A 17,677-nucleotide genomic window follows, 5' to 3' on the forward strand; every position below is an offset into this window, starting at 1 on the left:
TACTACTAGGGATTCGCTGCTAAATTATTCCTAGTAGCACAGTGCATGGGCCAAACATTTGCCCAATACAACCAAATATTGGGCCAATGTTTGGCCCATGTTTGGGCCATGCATTATACTACTAGGGATTCGCTGCTAAATTATTCCTAGTAGCACAGTGCATGGGCCAAACATTTGCCCAATACAACCAAATATTGGGCCGATGTTTGACCAATGTTTGGTCCATGCACTGTGCTACTAGGGGTTCGACGTGAATTTGAAGGTGTCGATGTCGATTCGACATCGTATCATTTCTCACTTGGTTGTGAGTTGGTAACGATCACCCCGTGCTACATGGGAAGCGATCGCTTAAGGAACGGGATCGGCCACCGTCGTTGACGTTGCGGCGAGTAACGGGCGATATTAACCATGTATGTGATTCTACAATTAAACAGAAAACTGTAAGCAGAAGTCAACTCTATCGCTATTTTAACTTTCAGAGTTTAATAAAACGTTTTCACTAACAGCAAGCGGTCTAGTTGTGAATCACCGTGTCGCGTATCTATCTCTGCGATCTCTGCGCTATTAACAGGTATGGAAACGCGATGTCGCGGCACGATATCGCGATCCTTGCCCTGCGATCTCGACAACGTCCGCCCAGAAGAGCACTCCAGGGTACCAGGGGGTTTTCATTTTTCTTCTCCAAACGAAAGATCCGCGAGTCGCACCTTCGTGTGCACTTAGTGCGCGCTAGTGCAAGCAATCGACTTCGCTATAACTCACGAAGGAATTATTAATCTCTTGCCGTTAAGCGAGAAAAATACGCGGGATGAAGAGCGGGAACGAGCCGTGGACCTTTCTGTTACAAATCGCTAGCACTGGAGCCACGTGTCATCTCCAGGTGAGCTTTCGCGGAGGCGAACCTTCGGGGGGAGTCGGAGAGAGGAAGGTTTGTTTTGGAAACGTCGCGTAGCGTCGCAGCAAAATGGACCAACGTATAGGCGATGTGCGCGCGCGCAGCGCGCACCAGATGGTCGTCGGTGGTGACGATACTTTTAGCCCGGTGGGCGGCTGGCTGAGGGGTGGTTTTATCGACCAGGATACGCGAATCTCACTGAAAAGGTTCAGTAGTCGCGGGACCAGCACCCCGTCAGAACGGCTTTCGCTAAAACGCCTCATACGCGGACGCTTCTACGGTGCTCCCGTTTTTTCTCTTTCTCTCTTTCTCTCTCTCCCCCCGTTTCCTCCACTTCTCTCACCCTCCGCACTCTCTCCTCTCGATCCTCCTCTCGGCACAGTTGTCCAGCTTCGCCCCTCGCTTTCCGCTCCCTCGCGCGCAAGGTGTCTCGCGACGGCCGCGGCGAAAACACGACGTGAACCGAGGAGGAGGAGGGTGCCATATTCTCGCGTACGAGCGATCCTGGATTTAGCTGCAGCAAGTAAGTGAAACGCGGGGGGAGAGAAAAGTGCGTGGGAGCGAGCGGCTTTCATCCCCCGCGCGTAAATATTTTCGAAATGCAATCTCGGCTCTTCGCCGCGTTCGATTCGTCGCTTGTTCGACGCGATTCGCGACTCGCGCGGTCGCGCCGAAAGGTAAATACGTCACGGGTGTGCGAGGTCTTTTTGCTAATGACGCATTGCAACGTGATCTCTTTTTTCCCGTTCCTCGCCCTCGCGTTCGTCTTTCCAGCCGCGGTCTGCGCGGGAGACCGTTCACGCTCGAGAAAGCGTTCACGTGCGGCCTCGCGAGTCATCTTCAATCGTTAATTCTTCAGGGTGAACAAATATGGGGCAATCGGAGCTGTTGTGGCTCCGATGCGTCCACCCCTCCCCCCCCCCACCCCGTTATCGTTCCCGTTCACGGTTTAGCGTATCGCGTTCGACGTAGGGAGTTAACCTACAATTGTTATTTACAAATCCGAGTCAGGCCGTGGAATTTTTAGTCCGACGCGGGTTTTCGCGGGGAGACGCCTCTTTCAAGCCGCGGACGGCGTTCTCGTTTTAGAACGCCTGGGTCCGGCGGTTGAACGCTTATCGGCGAAGCGTGAAATTTCCCCTTGGACGTTGAATGTGCAATGGTGACCCATTTATCGATTTTCCGAGATTTTAGTGGAACGTATCCGACGACGCGCCGCTCGCGCCGTTGCCACGGGGCGGAGGAGAAGAGAGGGGACAGAGAGGGTACCGAGCCCCAGTAGAAAGACAAATCGAGGGGAAAGTCAGGAACCTCTCCCTCCCTCCCCCCCCCCTCTCTCTCTCACACACAAACATACTTTTGTAATGATGCTATCAGCTCTACACTATGGGTGCGTTCCGTTTCACGCGTGATGCATCCATTTATCCTTGTTATTCACCAAATGTTAAGGAAGGATAAACGATGCATTATACACATCATGCGTGAAACAGGACGCGCCCTATGTATTCTCTCTGTATTTCTGTTTCTGCGCTTTAGGGAACTTGTCCCAGGACGCCAATAAACATCTCTCTTTTTCTCTCTCTCTCTCTCTTTGTCTCTCTTTGTCTCTATCTCGCGCATCTCGTGCCGGAGCGTGTCGCGGACAGCTCCGGATTACACGTCAACGAGATGCGCGGGGCGGAATGTTTGTCATCTGTCACGTCCGCGACAGTCGACAAATATCGAACGTCCGCCCGCCGCCGGTTGGCCGCGTCTCTTCTCTCGGGCGCTCGCTCGGCGTGCGTCGCCGAGGCCGCAGTGAAATCCGCGACGGAGAGGAAACGGGACGTGCATACGCGCAGCGTCCATATGGCGTGCAGTAACCTCGATTATCGGAAACTGTTATAGCTATATTTTTCTGGAGCGCAGCCAAACGGAATATCAAACGGCGAGGCGGAGCGCGGCCCAAGGCTGAGCGGCAGCGAGTCAATGCACGACAAGTATAGGTCGTTGCCGTAAATTAATCCCCCTCCAACCCCCCGCCACCCCACCCCCGACCCCTCCCCGCGTCGGGTTTTCGAGGGAAGCTCGATTGACGACGACTCGGCCTCCTCGGTCGCCGGATCAAACGTGAAACGTTGTCGTCGCGGCCGCGAGAAACATATCGCGCCTGTCGGAGCAGGCATCGTTTTCTTCCCTCAAATTTAGGGTAGAGCCACTTAGCTCGCCTTACAGGGAAAAATTCGGGCAAAAGCCGAAAAGCCCCTCGTTATCTTGAAAATGAAAGAGCTCTTCTCCGTCTTGAACATTTTTTAGCCGGTTTTTTCTTCTTTAACTGAGCGGAAGCTCGATTGACGACGACTCGGCCTCCTCGGTCGCCGGATCAAACGTGAAACGTTGTCGTCGCGGCCGCGAGAAACATATCGCGCCTGTCGGAGCAGGCATCGCTTTCTTCCCTCAAATTTAGGGTAGAGCCACTTAGCTCGCCTTACAGGGAAAAATTCGGGTAAAAGTCGAAAAGCCCCTCGCTATCTTGAAAATGAAAAAGCTCCTCTCCGTCTTGGGCGGTTTTTATCCGGTTTTCTTCTTTAACCGAGCGAAATAGTGCGCGCGAAAGAATAATACAGCTGAGAGAAAAAAATTCTCTCCGTGCGTTCGAAACAAAGATCCAGCTTCGTCTTGGCTCAACGTAGAACGGCCCGCGAGTTGGTACCTTCCAGGGTAAACCACCCCGACGTGGCGCCGAGCCAAATCGCGCGGATGCGCTCCGGGTTCCTTCGGAAAAGCGAAGAAAAGGGGGGAACCGTAAACCGCGCGCCGCGGGACTCGTGCGTGAAATCGAGCGATATGCGGAATCGCGCGGATTTACGAAGACGTCGGATATCCTTTCCTCCCTCTCCCCCTCGCGCCCGCTACCCCCTCGAGATTCTGGCAGGAATCCAGGCTACGAGATAGGCGGCAATACTAGTTGCACATTCGCGCGCGCCTATAACCCGGCCTACTCTATACGATGCACGTGGTGCCGCAACCATGACATCGGGGAATCAGGCCACCGTTCCACTTTACGCCCTTCTAAAGCGATAACGGCCGTATATCCGACTGTTTTATGCGCGCGTACGCCGCGCCGCGCGCGATTCGGCAATTCTGCGAAATCGAGACCCTCCTGTTTGCGATCCTCTCTCTCTATCTCCGTCGCCCGGAGTAGAGACCCTGCAATCAGAGACTAGCCATAAGAGTTCGTCAAATTCCCGCGAGTGAGAGAGAAACATAGGCCATCCCGCTCTTTTACGACCGTAGAAACATAGACCGTAATCAGAGACTGGCCATAAGAGTTCGTCAGATTCCCGCGAGTGAGAGAGAATCATAGGCCATCTCACCCTTTTACGGTCGTAGAATCGTAGACTGTAATCAGAGACTGCCCATAAGAGTTCAAATTCCCGCGAGTGAGAAAGAAACATGGGGCATCTCACTCTTTTACGATCGTAGAATCGTAGACTGTAATGAGAGGACTGGCCATAAGAGTTCGTCAAATTCCCGCGAGTGAGAGGGAAACATAGGCCATCACTCGCAGAAATTGGACGAACTCTTATGGCCAGTCTCTGATCGCAGGGTCTCTAGCCCGGAGTGTTCCACCGCGACGCTTTAATCCTTTCAATTGCACGAAAAAAAAATGGCGCTTCAGCCGCCACAAGTGCAGCAAGGGACACGCTTCTTTTGCTTATTCTCGCGTTCCTCGCGAACGCAGTCACGCGAGATCGCACTTAGCGCGTCGACGGGGCTCTAACGAATCCCTCGGATTACGCGGGAGAGAAGGGAGACAGGGTTTGTGTCGCGTGTTTTTTTTTTAGCGGTGTGCGCACCCGCACCCCCGTGCTGGCTTCGGTTGTTCGATAATCGAGGTACAAAGGTCATCGCCCTCGCCGCGAACATATCTAGGCCACCGACACCACCGACGTTTGCCAGTAATCGCCATCGCCGTTGCACATTCGAGTACCAGAGCTGTTCCTCAACGCTCGTGGGAACGATTACACCCGGGCGGCACAGGGGATTCAAAGAGAATTCTTTCTCATTTCCCGAATTGTGAAACGATTTCTTGTTCCGTCCCATCTCACCCTTTTGAGAGACGTTCTTAAGGGGAATTCGCTTCTCTGGCCGATATTCATAGTCCGTTCTTATATTTTAGATTATTTTAAGTATACTCTTAACGTGTTTTCGACCAATCGGTGAGAAATGATTCGTCGACCGATGTCGAAACGATGTCGAATCGACGTCAATGGCCGCGTTCAGCAGAAAAGGTTGCTTTGCAACTGTTGTATAAAATTCGTGAATCTGATTGGCGTATACTCGTAAATTCGCTCAAGATTTAGAGAATACGCCAATCAGATTCACGAATTTTGCAACAGTTGCAAAGCAGCCTTTTCTGCTGAACGTAGCCAATTTGACGGTGACGATGTCGATTCGATATCGTTTCGGCATCGAATCACTTCTCACTGGGTAGCGTCTTAAGACAACACTTGAGACAATTTTGAGATAAGAATCGACTATGGCTGTGTTCCGATATTCACTGCCAGTACTGCAATCTATAGTTTACGTCACGTATACTACACATTTTCAGTACTGGCAGTGAATGTCGGAACACAGCCTATGAATACCGGTCTATGTCGTCGATTCTGAGCTCTTATTCGGATACAGGAAGAGCAAAGCAGCCAGCGATTCAATCGACTCTCACTGGCCAGAGGACAATTCGTCAATCGCTAATCCCAATCCAATCCAGTCGGCAATCGCTCTGATTCGGCCTAAGGTATAATAAACGCGATCGTTACGCAAGCAGGTCATTACGGCAACATTCGGGCGATATAATTCGACCGGGCACGTTTCGCCACCGCTTCTGACGCTTCCCTCCACGATCTCGTTTCAGAATGATCACCGCGTTACCGGTACCTTCGGTGAAGGTCTTCCACAAGACCTACTACCAGGAGAAGAACTCGCGGATCGGAAACAGCCAGCCGGGTAGCCCGCTGGCGGAGAGCGAGGCGGTGCTGGCGATGCTAGACAAGGAGCCGCCGGAGTACTATTTCTGCGGGAAGGTAAGGACGCGCCGTCGCTCGCTACTGCCGGTGATGGGATCGCGGTACCAAGCGGTAAATGTTGCTCCAGGTCAACTCGCTGTACGTCGTCGTCGGCTCGCTGCTGCTGGGGGCCGTGGTGCTGGTCGTCGGTCTGGTGCAACTCGCGCCGGGCGCGGAGGCCGCCCGGAATTCGGCCGCTCTGATCGCCACCGGAAGCGGCCTGCTCGTGATAGGGGTGTTCCTCGCGCCCCTGCGAGCCGTCTGCATCAGGAAGCAGACCGCGGGCCAGAAGGACGGCACCCATCAGCGCAGCGTCACCAGCATAGACATGCTGCTGGCCCAGCACAGGTAAAGCGGCCGATCGCTCTTCTTCAGCCTCTTCTTTCGCCGGACAACGAGCTCGTTCCTTTCCGAGTTTACCCTGGACAAAAATTTACCTTAAATGAAATAAAGTTTTTAAAAGCGATCTTTCAAATCTATAAGAGTTTACTTGAGAAATTTTAGAGTAATTTTTAGATATTTGGGGGGTCGCGTCGCGTTAAGCTCACCGTAATCCCGGCCTTTGCTCCCTTATTCGCGGCCGCGAGAAGGCGCGGATTTCCCCACGCGCTCCATAATCACCGTTGTATCGACAGGGACTTCACGGTCCTGACGCCCGACGAGCTCGAGGACCTCGTGGGCCGGCCGGCGTCCAACAATCCGGAGAACAAGCCGCACAGGCAGGGCCACAACACCTAGGTACCGATCGCCTCGAGGAGGGCACCGCCTTCCGCGTCGTCGTCGTCCCCGCCGTGCTCGAGCACCACCACGCCGCCGTCGTCCGCCGCGTCGCCAGGACCAAACTCCTCCATTCTGTACACGCATCGTTACGATACGCGCGAGCACAGTTTGGTTTAGATCGATGTGCACTCACACCGCCGCCGCCGCCGCCGCCATTAGCGTAGGGCCCCGCACGTAGGGCCTCCTCACGCATCTTTTCTAACGCGTGCACCGCGCAGCCGAGGGCAACCCCGCGAGCGGGACGCGACACCCTCGGGGAGGTGATCGTAGGCTTAAAAGCGTGCGCCCCGTCGACCCGAGCGAGGGGGGACTAGCCGACACGCACGACACGTAGAATTTCATCGTTCCCCGGGATACTCCGACGAGCTGATCGGAGACGCTTCAGAGTCGATTCATCCCGCCGTCGAGTCGAGTGTACGAAACGGTTTTTACAGACGCGTGTGTGTCCACGAATTTGACGTCTTACAAGTGTCTTTGAGAAACGTATGCTTCGTACTTTACGTATACGGCCCGCTTGCGTTTTGTATTTTCGATTCAAGCGTGTTGCCAGGAGTTTATAGATATCGGGAGAAAAAAGAAATTCATCCCCCGGCGGACACGCGCTCTCTGTTCTCCGATCCGAGGGGTGGCCGCCGAGGGTTTTTCAGCGACACGCTACGTTGCTATAGCGCTTTGCGGTTTAATTGTTGCCGGAATTCTTGTCAATGACGTTTCGACGCCGCGGACGAATCTATATACGTTGACATCCCTGAGAAATGATTTTCGTAAATCTCCGACACGACGGGTGTTGATTTCTCAAAGACTAAATTGTGTTCAACTGACGAGTGAATGAAGTACGTTACCGAGTAACTTCGTCGCGAATCTCCATTTAGACAAAGATACATCCATAAGTAAGTAAATATATAGATATATAGATAGCGTTGTACAACATACATCTTCGATAGAGTTCGAGAATCCTCGCGATTTGTTATCAATAGGGCGATAAAAGAGAGCAGACGACATCGCGCGCGTACGGAGGCGTCTTCTCGCGAATACTTGTTCGTTAAATATTTAAGAACGCGCTCGCGCGCCGCAAACGTCTTAACGGAGGTTGATGCGTACAGCCCTACGTCGACAGACTATAATGTCAAGATCGTTGGAAGAGGCAAAACGGCGCGCAATAAGCCGGGATCGGATAAGTAACGGCGAACCTCACGAGCGATGGAACATACCGAGATCGATATAATACGCTTATACAAAGTGGCGTGCGAAAAGTGGGAATCAGCGGGGCGGGCGTTGAATGTTCTGTGTTGCGCGCGTTTGCATGTGTGTGTGTGTGTGCGGCGTGTGTGCGCGCGCGCCTGACCCATTGAGTTTCAAAGTCCCCGGCAAAAATTTGTGCGCCAGGCGCAATTAGCTCTCACCTTCAAAACTTCTGAGCCTCTAATCGCCCGTCCGGGATACGGGACCTTGATTTATAAATTCCCGCCGAAACGGGGTCGACGCGAGGTCGCGAGAACGCCCGGGAACGCTGATCTCCACCTTTTTACGCGAGCCATTAGATACGAACGCTTTCGGATGGATATTGGATATCGAGTCGACGACGGTCTCTCGTTAGGGAAGCGAGAAATCTGATATTTGTCTCGGCCGCGCGGCGACTTATCGATCCAACTTCGATAGAACGTCTCCGGCTCGAGGGCTTCGATTCTTTAGGGACGGGAGTTCTTATTTCGCGGCCGCGCGCGCGCGCGCGAGAGAGAGAGAGAGAGAGAGAGAGAGAGAGAGAGAGAGAGAGAGAGAGAGAGAGAGAGGGAGGGAGAGACAGAGAGTAAGCACACGGAAGTGACGCCTAACATAGAAACATAAATCAAAACTCACGTAAGAGGCTAACGATAAGTGATTCCGATCCACATTTCTTCACTTTGTACGCTAAAAAGGGTATATCGTATTTAGGTCTCGTCCCTACAAATTGTCCGCAAAGATATTCCGTAAGATTATTATTACCACGCGATTTTGACACGCGTATTTCACGCGCTCGACCTGCGAACGCGATCTCGTGAGCAGGTCCATTGTTTAATTGAGAATTGGCAGATTGACGCCCAAGAAAATACTAGCGATACGTTTGCAGAATTTGTTCCGAGTTTTCTCTCATAGTAAGGATATTGTCTAACGATAAGTCTCGAGCTTCTCTTGTGCGAGGATATACATATTGATTTCGAGCGAGCAGAGTGCAGCTTCGAAGAGGAAACATATCTACCGAGTCGGCTACTAGTAGAGATATATTTTTATTGTATCATTCTAGCGCGTATCATACGTATCATACGTATCACGCGCGCGAAGGCGGGAGAGAGCGATCAAGAGACAAAACCTGTCCACTGTTTATCGATTTAAAAAAACAAGAGGTTCGCATTTGCCGCAAGATTCCTATTGAATATTTGCCTTAATTTCGGAGTCTAGAGATCACCGTTGAATATTAACGATAAATTCTATTTGAGAAATTCTAGTCGCGGGCGAGGGAAGGGTTTAATTATATATTTAAAGGGCGCGAGTTTTTCATATTTTAAGGTCACCCTTCAATTTGCCGTATCTTCGAATGCGGTTCGTCGCGCGCCTGGGGAGAGACCCTCGCCAGGGTATCATTTGCTGCGGTAGGACTTTTAAAACGTAACGCGACCTTTTGCGGGCGAGGCACAACAGGGAAGGAATAAACGCGCGGACGTCGCCGCGCCGTTACGATGATATTGCAACAACAATGAAGTATTGGGACCGGGAGAGGAGCTCGGGAATTGTTTCACTCGCCGGGCGACTTTCCGCGTCTGGAACGGTTCACACCGCGGACCCCTGTTGTACGAGAAGGATCATACGTAATTTTAAGAGATTCAACGCACAGAATTAGCCGTAAGCATTTTTATAATGGTGTTCTATGTATATTAATAACTACTAATACTATTACCCATCACACAAACTAAACACACACGCAGGCACACACACACACGCATACACAGATACACACACACACACGCACACACGCACACACATACAACACAGAAACACAGATAGCCCGATTGTGATCCGGCCGCGAATCGGTCGGCGGAAGTGTTCTTTGTACATGTTGAAATCATCATCCCTAGGACTGAATAGTAAATACGCGCCTAGCCTTGTACATACGAACGTTTGTAACGCGAACAAAACAGAAACGAAAAAAAGGGGAGACAATTCCCAGATAGCACTCTTTTTTTTTTAATTCTTCGACTGTGAAACGAACTCTTTTTTTTCCACCCCATTTCCGTTCTAAAAATATACTCAAGAGTTCGAAAAGAATGTGCCCTTACGTCACCGACTCTCAGCCCTTTTTTTAATAAGAGGAATTTTTCTTCTCCACATTCGGAGAGGAATTCTTGTAGAGTTCACTTCGAACGGATCGCATTACTTCATAAAGAATTTTGTAAAAAGGGAATCCCTTTTGAGCCTATAACCATCATCCGTGCTACTTGGGAAACCGGGATCGGTGGTGAAACTGATCCTGAGACGAGATATTTGCAGATTTTTAATTAACGTAAAGCAGACCGTGCGTCACGACGTAACCCGTGAAATGCATATCGTACGAGGATTTTTCACGGAAACATCAACACGTCAACCGCGATTGCAGCGTTTCTCTGTGTTCGACGCTTCTTACAAATGTGTTTCGCCGTACACTGTTCATTTTAACGTGAAATATTAATCGCCAATCTTCGGGATGTCGTTCCAACTAAAACAAATCGCTATATCCGAAAGACGAGATTGTCTGTTTGATTACGCAATTGACTAACCCTTAAGCACGCAACTTTTCGCAGCATTCTGAAATTTAAAAAAATTATGGCTGCTTAAGGCATTCCTAGAAAATATTTAAAACATTTCTTTTTTATTAACTTGAACCCTACAGATAATTAAGGAACGTAAAACAGCCCTTAATCTTTAGATTCTCAATCCCCTAATCAAAAGTCAAATTTAGCTCTTTATGCGCGCGCGTTTTCAGTTTGAACTTCACGAGGGAGAGAATACACGGAATATCGAGAAGTCACTTTGCATATATGCAAATTCGCGCGCTTAAGCGTTGCTCGAAGGAGTTTTTAATTTCTTGCGCTCGAAAGAAGATTCGACCACGTGCCAACTGGATTAAGTTTCAGCGCGTGGATTCCAACGTTCGCGAGGACTAGAGGGACTAGAGCCCAACCCGTGAGACGCTGCAATCGCGGCGCTGTCGCACGAGAGAAAATATCTCCGTATTCATGCTGCATATAAATGCATCGCTTATAATCTTACGACGTAACAGTACGTATAATACCGAGAAAGTTCTACCGGATAAGACTTAGACTTTAATATCGTAGCGCGTAAGTATAAGAGAAATGTTGTATCGCGAAGCGTTCGCGATGACGCGGCCATCATTGTTGAGGCTAACCATCCTGGGGCGAGATGAAAAGGGGATGCGCGCCTTTCGTTATTTTAATTCCATATCGCTGCGGCAGTAACGCATACTTTTACTGCGAAATTGCTATTTATATTTTATACCATAACGATCAAACATATAAATATAATATATATATAATTGTTATATTATATATTATATGTATCGGAGATGCAGTGTATACGTTACAATGTATTCGAGGGTTTCCGACGTGAGGGGCACACACCGAACCCCTTCTATCACTGCCAAAGATTCATCGTAAAGCGAGATCACGCGAGAAACACGGACGTCACGGCAATCGCGAGGAACGTCGGCTAAAAACGCGGCTGCGTTAATCGAAACCTCAACAATATGTTCCGCCATTGTGAACATGTCGAAGACATTCTGCGTATATAACAGCTATTATATATACGATATACATATTACAGATATTTTATCGGGAACATTCTGACTTGCTTAAAAGTTGCGTTGATCCGTATATTTTGTAAGCGAAGATTATCAATAGCAGTTATATAATAATAAATATTACTACAATATACCTATGACGCGAGTATTAATTTGAGGAAAGTCCCCCCCTATTATGAGATAGGCTCCTAATACGAGATAGCGGGGGTTTCCGTTAAATTAATTGGCATCCATCGGTCAATTCCACCGTCAATTATAGTAGTTGCCCTCGGAGCGAAATCTGTTTAGTGGAAAATTCATTGTTGGACTGTGATTGAATTTCAACGTTGAAAACCTGCTATCTCGTATTAGAAACTTATCCCATAATAGAGGACTTTCCTCCATATATCTCGAATCTCCTGTCTCAATCTCAGCAGCACCGGGAAAAACGTTAAGCATATATTGACGAAATTAGACCACGTGAAATTAATTTGTAAATCTACAAGAGACAACATTCGCTCTACGTAAAGTCGCACGGTAGCGCAAATGTGGAAACAATGGGAAAGCAAGAGAAATGTGGTGACCGACGGGGGAAACAGTAAATAGCACGAGAGTTCGATTCTACTCGTTGTATTTTTTAATAAAAAGTTTATTCGTAATCAGATCGCGAATTAGAGATTAAGTGACATACATGCAAATCGCGACTCTTTTTTTTTTAATACTCTTCCTTGACACATATTTATATATATGTATATATATGCAAATTATACTCTCTTTACATTTTTTTCACCTCCTCCTAAAATTATATACCGAAAGTTTTATTGATAGGCTCTCCGGTACAGTAATACGGACCGATTAATTTTCTTTAAATATTAAACATAAAAACCTTAAGACTCCAAGTGTACGATAACCTGCGATAGAAACATAATAAAATGCTTACTTTTATTTGGATCATTATTAGCTATGCGAGGGGATAAAGTACAGATTTTCAACGACAATATGTTGGCACTGTCACTTTAGGACGTTTCTTGGACTCCATTTCCGAAAAGAACTCTTTAATATCTTCTTCGCGCACGACCTTCTTGTTTTCAGCGAACTTCTGTAGATACTGCATGAGCCGCTCCTTCATATTGTTGTATTCTGCGAATGATTATAAACAGCTTAACGTTAACGGAAAGCGGTGCAGATTCTTCTAGAAAGCTGAACGCTTTCGAAAACGCTTAACAGAATAATCGGAACCATAGATTTACCTTCAATCGCTGTCAACTTTTGCACATGCCCCATACTGGCAAGAGCCTTCATCCCTTTTTCATATTGAGATTCCTGTTTATTCATTTTGCCCGCTTCCTCATACGCCTGCACGCTGTCTTTCGGATCGAGTAGAAATGCAACGTCCGTTGCATTGTACAACTGCAACAATGATAAAAAGTACGATCAAAGACTGCCGTGCAAGGAAGTTCCAAGGCATGGTTCTTCGTGTAAGAATGAAAACGTGTGAAAAGTCGACGTCTCACCGATTTGCATTCGTCGCAAGTACACAACGCGGTTCTCCAGCCCTCGACCCAAAAACAGCTTCCCTTAGTGTCCGCACAGCTAAGTTTTGGCATTTGGCATCCCTTCGGCAACTCGCTGACGTCTACCTCATCGCTCTTCTCAGATACATCCGGTTTCGCGTCAGTTTTCTTCACGACTGCTCAGAGCAAAGATAATACAGGCTTACAATCGCAGCGTTTACTATCGAAGCAACTTGGCGCGTTTCGAAGAAAGTCAAAGTACCTGCGTATTTCGTTGTGTATCTCCACAGAAAGCTGTGTTCTCTCATGCAGCCTGCGCAGATCATCTCGTCGTACGAGTTGTCTACCGGCGCGCTGTTGTCGCATTCCAGATGCTGAAAAAAAATTGCATTCGACATTTTTAGACGTTACAATCATCGCAAAAGGATCCTCCTGTACGTTTACCTTCAAGTGATACCAATCCTCGCATATTGCACACTGCAGCATGTCGTCCTCGTCACCCTCCGGATCGGGATACGGCCTCGCGCAGGTACAATAAACCCCGTCGAAGTTCTGATTGTACTTGTTCTCAGCGTTGGCGGCGGATTTCAGCTGAAAAGCGCGACGAGCCGTCGGTCAATCGAGGTGCAATCTCACGCAGAAGGTACGCCACGCAGAGGGACCCACTCACCTTCTCCAGATTACACTGCTTGCCGTCGAACTTGGCGTTTCCGCAGTCGCACCTGAAGTGCCGCTTCGTGTACAGCTCCACGAGCTCGTGACCCTCGTGACAGTGGAAGCTGCACGCCAGGCAAACGGCAGCCCGGACCTTGTTCGAGCAGCAAGTCTTGCACGCGTACAACGCCTGCCTCATGTATCCCTGCGAACAATGCGGGCCCAGGAGGCGCGGACGAGTTAGCGTAAACGCTGGAGAACGGGGGACGGTGAATCGCCTCCAAGAGCCAGCGTCGCGGGCGAGGTCGTGAACCTCCTTACCTTGCTGTAAGTACAATTCTGGTCGTCGGACGCGCCCAGCACGGCGCGCGCGTCCTCCTCGAGCTGATTCTCCACCTGGAGAACGTCGAGCATCGTGACGGAACTGTCGTCCTCCACGGACTCGGCCAGCTTGTCGGACATGTCTCCGGTCTCGTCGCGGGACTCTCTGCAAAGGGGCCGACGGCGGGGGCCGCGGGAACTCGGGGACTCGGGGGCAGCCAAGGGCGTCGGGACGAACCGCCGAGGGCGCGGAGGGTTGTCGAGCGAACTGCGAGGCGTCGTACGGCTCTCAAGGGCTGACGCGCTCGACGCGACGCATCTTACCGACCTTGCCGAACGCCCCTGACGCGTGCTCTCGGCGCTCTTCCGCGTCGTGCCAGGACCTCAACGGCGATCCCCGTTGCGTCGCGGCATGCCGGGCCGTCGGGGAGGGAGAGAGAGCGAGGTGGACGCAAACGCGACGATTCAAACCCGGGGGCAGCGGACGAAACGTCCCGTCAAACGCGCGTTGTGTGTACACTCACGGACAAAAAGTGCGCGGCGTTTCCCTCCAACGGACTCCCCATCGTGCGCGCGCATCCGCGTCCAAATAAAAAGACGCGCCCGGCTCTCGGCGAACGGACGATTTTAAATATTTCATACGAGCGGGGATTAGATTCCCCGCGAATCGCCCCCCCCCCCCTTTGATTATTGCACTCGTAACGTAAACGTCCGTCGTTCCTTTCGAGATTTGGGACCCGGTTTAGAACGGACGACGGAATTGTCCAGGGAATGTATCCGTGGATAAATCCGATTCGAACTCTGCGTACGTGCAGGGGGTTGAAGAGAAGAATCAAGGTCAAATCGGAATTGAATCGCCGAAAGAGAGAGATGTGTAAAGAAGAAAAATCTGTGTCGTAATTGGACCCCGATGGAATACATATCTGCCTGAAGTTGTCCCGTGATGGAATACGAATGCGTTCCAAAACGCATCCAAGGAGAACGCGCGCGCGCTTGAGTGGTTATTTTGACACTCGTTTAAAAGAAAAAAAAAACAACAAATAAACGTAATGTATGGTAAACTAAATTCCTGGATAGCGCAGCGAATCCAAAAAGGATTCTTTATGAATTAGGGCGATCTGTTGAAAATTAAGTCCGAAAAGAATTCCTGTCCGGTGCGAATCCTTATAGAGTACAAAACGAATCCCTTTGCATCCGAAAAGGAGCACGCAACTGATTCCTATAGTAGCATAGTGTATTGGCTAAACACTGGTCCAATGTTGGTTACGTTAGAAATGCATTGGCAAATATTGTCCAACGCAAAGCCAATATTGGCCATGGAATAAATGTAAATATTGCACGATAATAATTATATGATATTAGATTTATATTGGAAGTGCATTGGCCAGTATTTGTTAAATAAGAGAAGGCGTCCATCTTACAATATTGGACCAATATTGGGAATACTAGATCTACATTATTTCCCAATATTGCGCCAATATGTGCTACTAAGGATGACGTAAAAGCGTGAGTTCCTCTTGAACTCTAACGATACTTGTAAAACAGAAATGCGACGGTGATAAAAATTAAAAAGTGCATTGGCCAATATTTGATAAATAAGAGAAGGCGTTCCAGCAAACACAGAACATAGCAGCAACATTACGGCAATATTGTAACATTGTAACAATATTACAGCAATATTACAGTATTGCCGCAATGTTGTTGCAATGTTCTGTGTTCGCTGGGGTCCATCTTACAATATTGGACCAATGTTGGGAATACTAGATTTACACAGCCCTAGTGGTCGAGCAGGTAAGACGCCCGTCACGGATTGACGGACGTCCCAGGTTCGAATTCTGGTTGGGGTAATATTTTTCGCAATAAAATTAATTTACAGGGCGGGGAAAATGGGGGGAGGGAGGGGATTGAATGCTAAAATATAGCATCAGAAAAATGCGAATTCCATTTGAAAAATAATCATCGAATCGAATACGTGAATCTGCTGACGACAATATTTCCACGTGTATGATAAACTGCGTTATGTCCGGAAAAGAAATCGGCGCGTAGTACTAATGTGGAAAGAAACGGTATATAGATTCACGATTTTCAGAAAGATTTAAGATTTGCAAGTTGGGCTACCTACATCTTGCCTTGTGACCCACGTGTTACCATATATTGTTTAGATTTACATTATTTCCCAATATCGCGCCCATATGTGCTAGGGACGATGTAAAAGCGCGAGTCCCTTTTGAATTCTAACGATACTTGTAAAACAGAAATGCGACGGTGATAAAAAGTGCATTGGTCAGTATTTAATTGCTAAATAAGAGAAGGCGTCCATCTTTACAATATTGGATCAATATTGGGAATACTAGATTTACATTATTTCCCAATATTGCGCCAATATGTGCCACTAAGGATGATATATAAAAGCGTGAATTTCTTTTGAACTCTAACAATACTTGTAAAACAGAAATGCGATGGTAACGAAATTCTTAATTTCGGGAATTCGAAAAGAATTGTTTTTGTCGATTCTCCGTTGTTTGAAGAAGCTGGCTATTTCGGTACATTATATATTCATTACCTTCGCTACTGCGGAAATTATGTGTCGAATTATAAGTGCCAAATGTAACGCGGAAAAAGATTACTATAAAATAATTACTAATAGAACAATTAGTCGCAGAAATCAATGACGGGGCTTCCGTGTGCGCGCGCGCGTACGTTCAAGGTATCTTCATCCTCCACATCGATCCGGCAAAGTATAAACGGGACGATGGCGCAAACGTATGAGTAACGAAAAAAAAAATTATCGAGCGTGGGTGACTGAACGAGAAGTCGAATCCGTAACCCTTTGTCGTCTCGACGACTACTTGTACTTTTAAAACCACCGACTTACCCTAAAACTCTTCCCTCGCGTGCGCACCTCCGGCAACGTTACAATCGACGATGTGGAGAAAGAGTCCTTTTTTTTATGTCGAAAGAAAGAGGAGTCGTAGATTTCCATCCCTTTTCATCGGGAATATCATTTTCATCGGACAGCACGAAATATCGAGCACAAGCTAATTCTATGCACTTTGATGCGTGTTCCGCGGTGCCGTTCTGTTTGAAACGCACCTCCATTGTTTCCGCTGCCGATAGCTTATCTGCAAATTTCATCGAATTCGATTAAAGCCCGTTTCGACTTGGCTTGAACTCGGGAGAGAGCCGTTCATTTAATTTTCCCGAGTCACGGATTACGGTTAAGATATAAGAACTGGCTTCGAAGTAACGCTATCACGTGCAGCTCTTCGACAATATTTTCAATTTTCACGAGTGCAGAAATCGTTAATCAATGTAATGGGTATTTTTTTCTCTCGCGTGCTGAAAACTATCAATGCTACACCGGCAATGTTTCGCTCGACAATACAGGGACTTTATCTTCTAAGTAAAGAGAATCGTAAATGTGTCCTCTGAATTTAATGGGAAAAGACAGCGCTAACTGATGCCATATCTGATGTGACTCGCAATCTACAGCTTCCTGGAAGTTTTACCGTTCTCTTTGAAGTGCAATTTTTCTTATGTGTCTCTAATTTGACTACCTTAATTATCTTGAGTTACAGCTTATTTCGACCGCGAGCTCTGTCAAATGACATTCTAAATTAGCTATTAATTTTTCAAAGCCGTGACAGATCCCAGCAAA

At 48.4% G+C, this 17,677-nt stretch overlaps 2 protein-coding genes across 4 annotated transcripts; one reads left to right on the forward strand and one right to left on the reverse strand.

Annotated features, from left to right (window-relative positions):
• The first annotated feature begins 764 nt into the window (after positions 1 to 764).
• On the forward strand, positions 765 to 11,684 carry LOC105566781. 3 transcript variants are annotated; one of them, XM_012021066.1, is made up of 4 exons: positions 765 to 1,418; positions 5,793 to 5,961; positions 6,032 to 6,291; positions 6,579 to 11,684. In XM_012021066.1, exons 2-4 carry the CDS (start codon positions 5,794 to 5,796, stop codon positions 6,679 to 6,681), a joined length of 531 nt encoding a protein of 176 aa, XP_011876456.1. In that variant the 5' UTR covers positions 765 to 1,418; position 5,793; the 3' UTR covers positions 6,682 to 11,684. The 3 variants fall into 3 exon arrangements, with proteins under 3 accessions (XP_011876456.1, XP_011876455.1, XP_011876457.1); XM_012021067.1 differs by lacking the exon at positions 765 to 1,418 and adding an exon at positions 5,482 to 5,675; XM_012021065.1 differs by lacking the exons at positions 5,793 to 5,961; positions 6,032 to 6,291; positions 6,579 to 11,684 and adding an exon at positions 5,567 to 5,671.
• Positions 11,685 to 12,144: 460 nt separating this feature from the next.
• LOC105566784 (putative E3 ubiquitin-protein ligase UBR7) lies at positions 12,145 to 14,570 on the reverse strand. The gene is made up of 7 exons (XM_012021070.1): positions 14,020 to 14,570; positions 13,715 to 13,903; positions 13,489 to 13,635; positions 13,307 to 13,418; positions 13,045 to 13,220; positions 12,781 to 12,940; positions 12,145 to 12,670 (listed from the first exon to the last, which is right to left on the reverse strand). Exons 1-7 carry the CDS (start codon positions 14,158 to 14,160, stop codon positions 12,519 to 12,521), a joined length of 1,077 nt encoding a protein of 358 aa, XP_011876460.1. The 5' UTR covers positions 14,161 to 14,570; the 3' UTR covers positions 12,145 to 12,518.
• Between the last annotated feature and the right edge of the window lie 3,107 nt (positions 14,571 to 17,677).

This window comes from Vollenhovia emeryi, unplaced genomic scaffold (assembly GCF_000949405.1).
Source record: "Vollenhovia emeryi isolate VEMERY1.0 unplaced genomic scaffold, V.emery_V1.0 DF939142.1, whole genome shotgun sequence".
NCBI classification, from domain to species: domain Eukaryota; kingdom Metazoa; phylum Arthropoda; class Insecta; order Hymenoptera; family Formicidae; genus Vollenhovia; species Vollenhovia emeryi.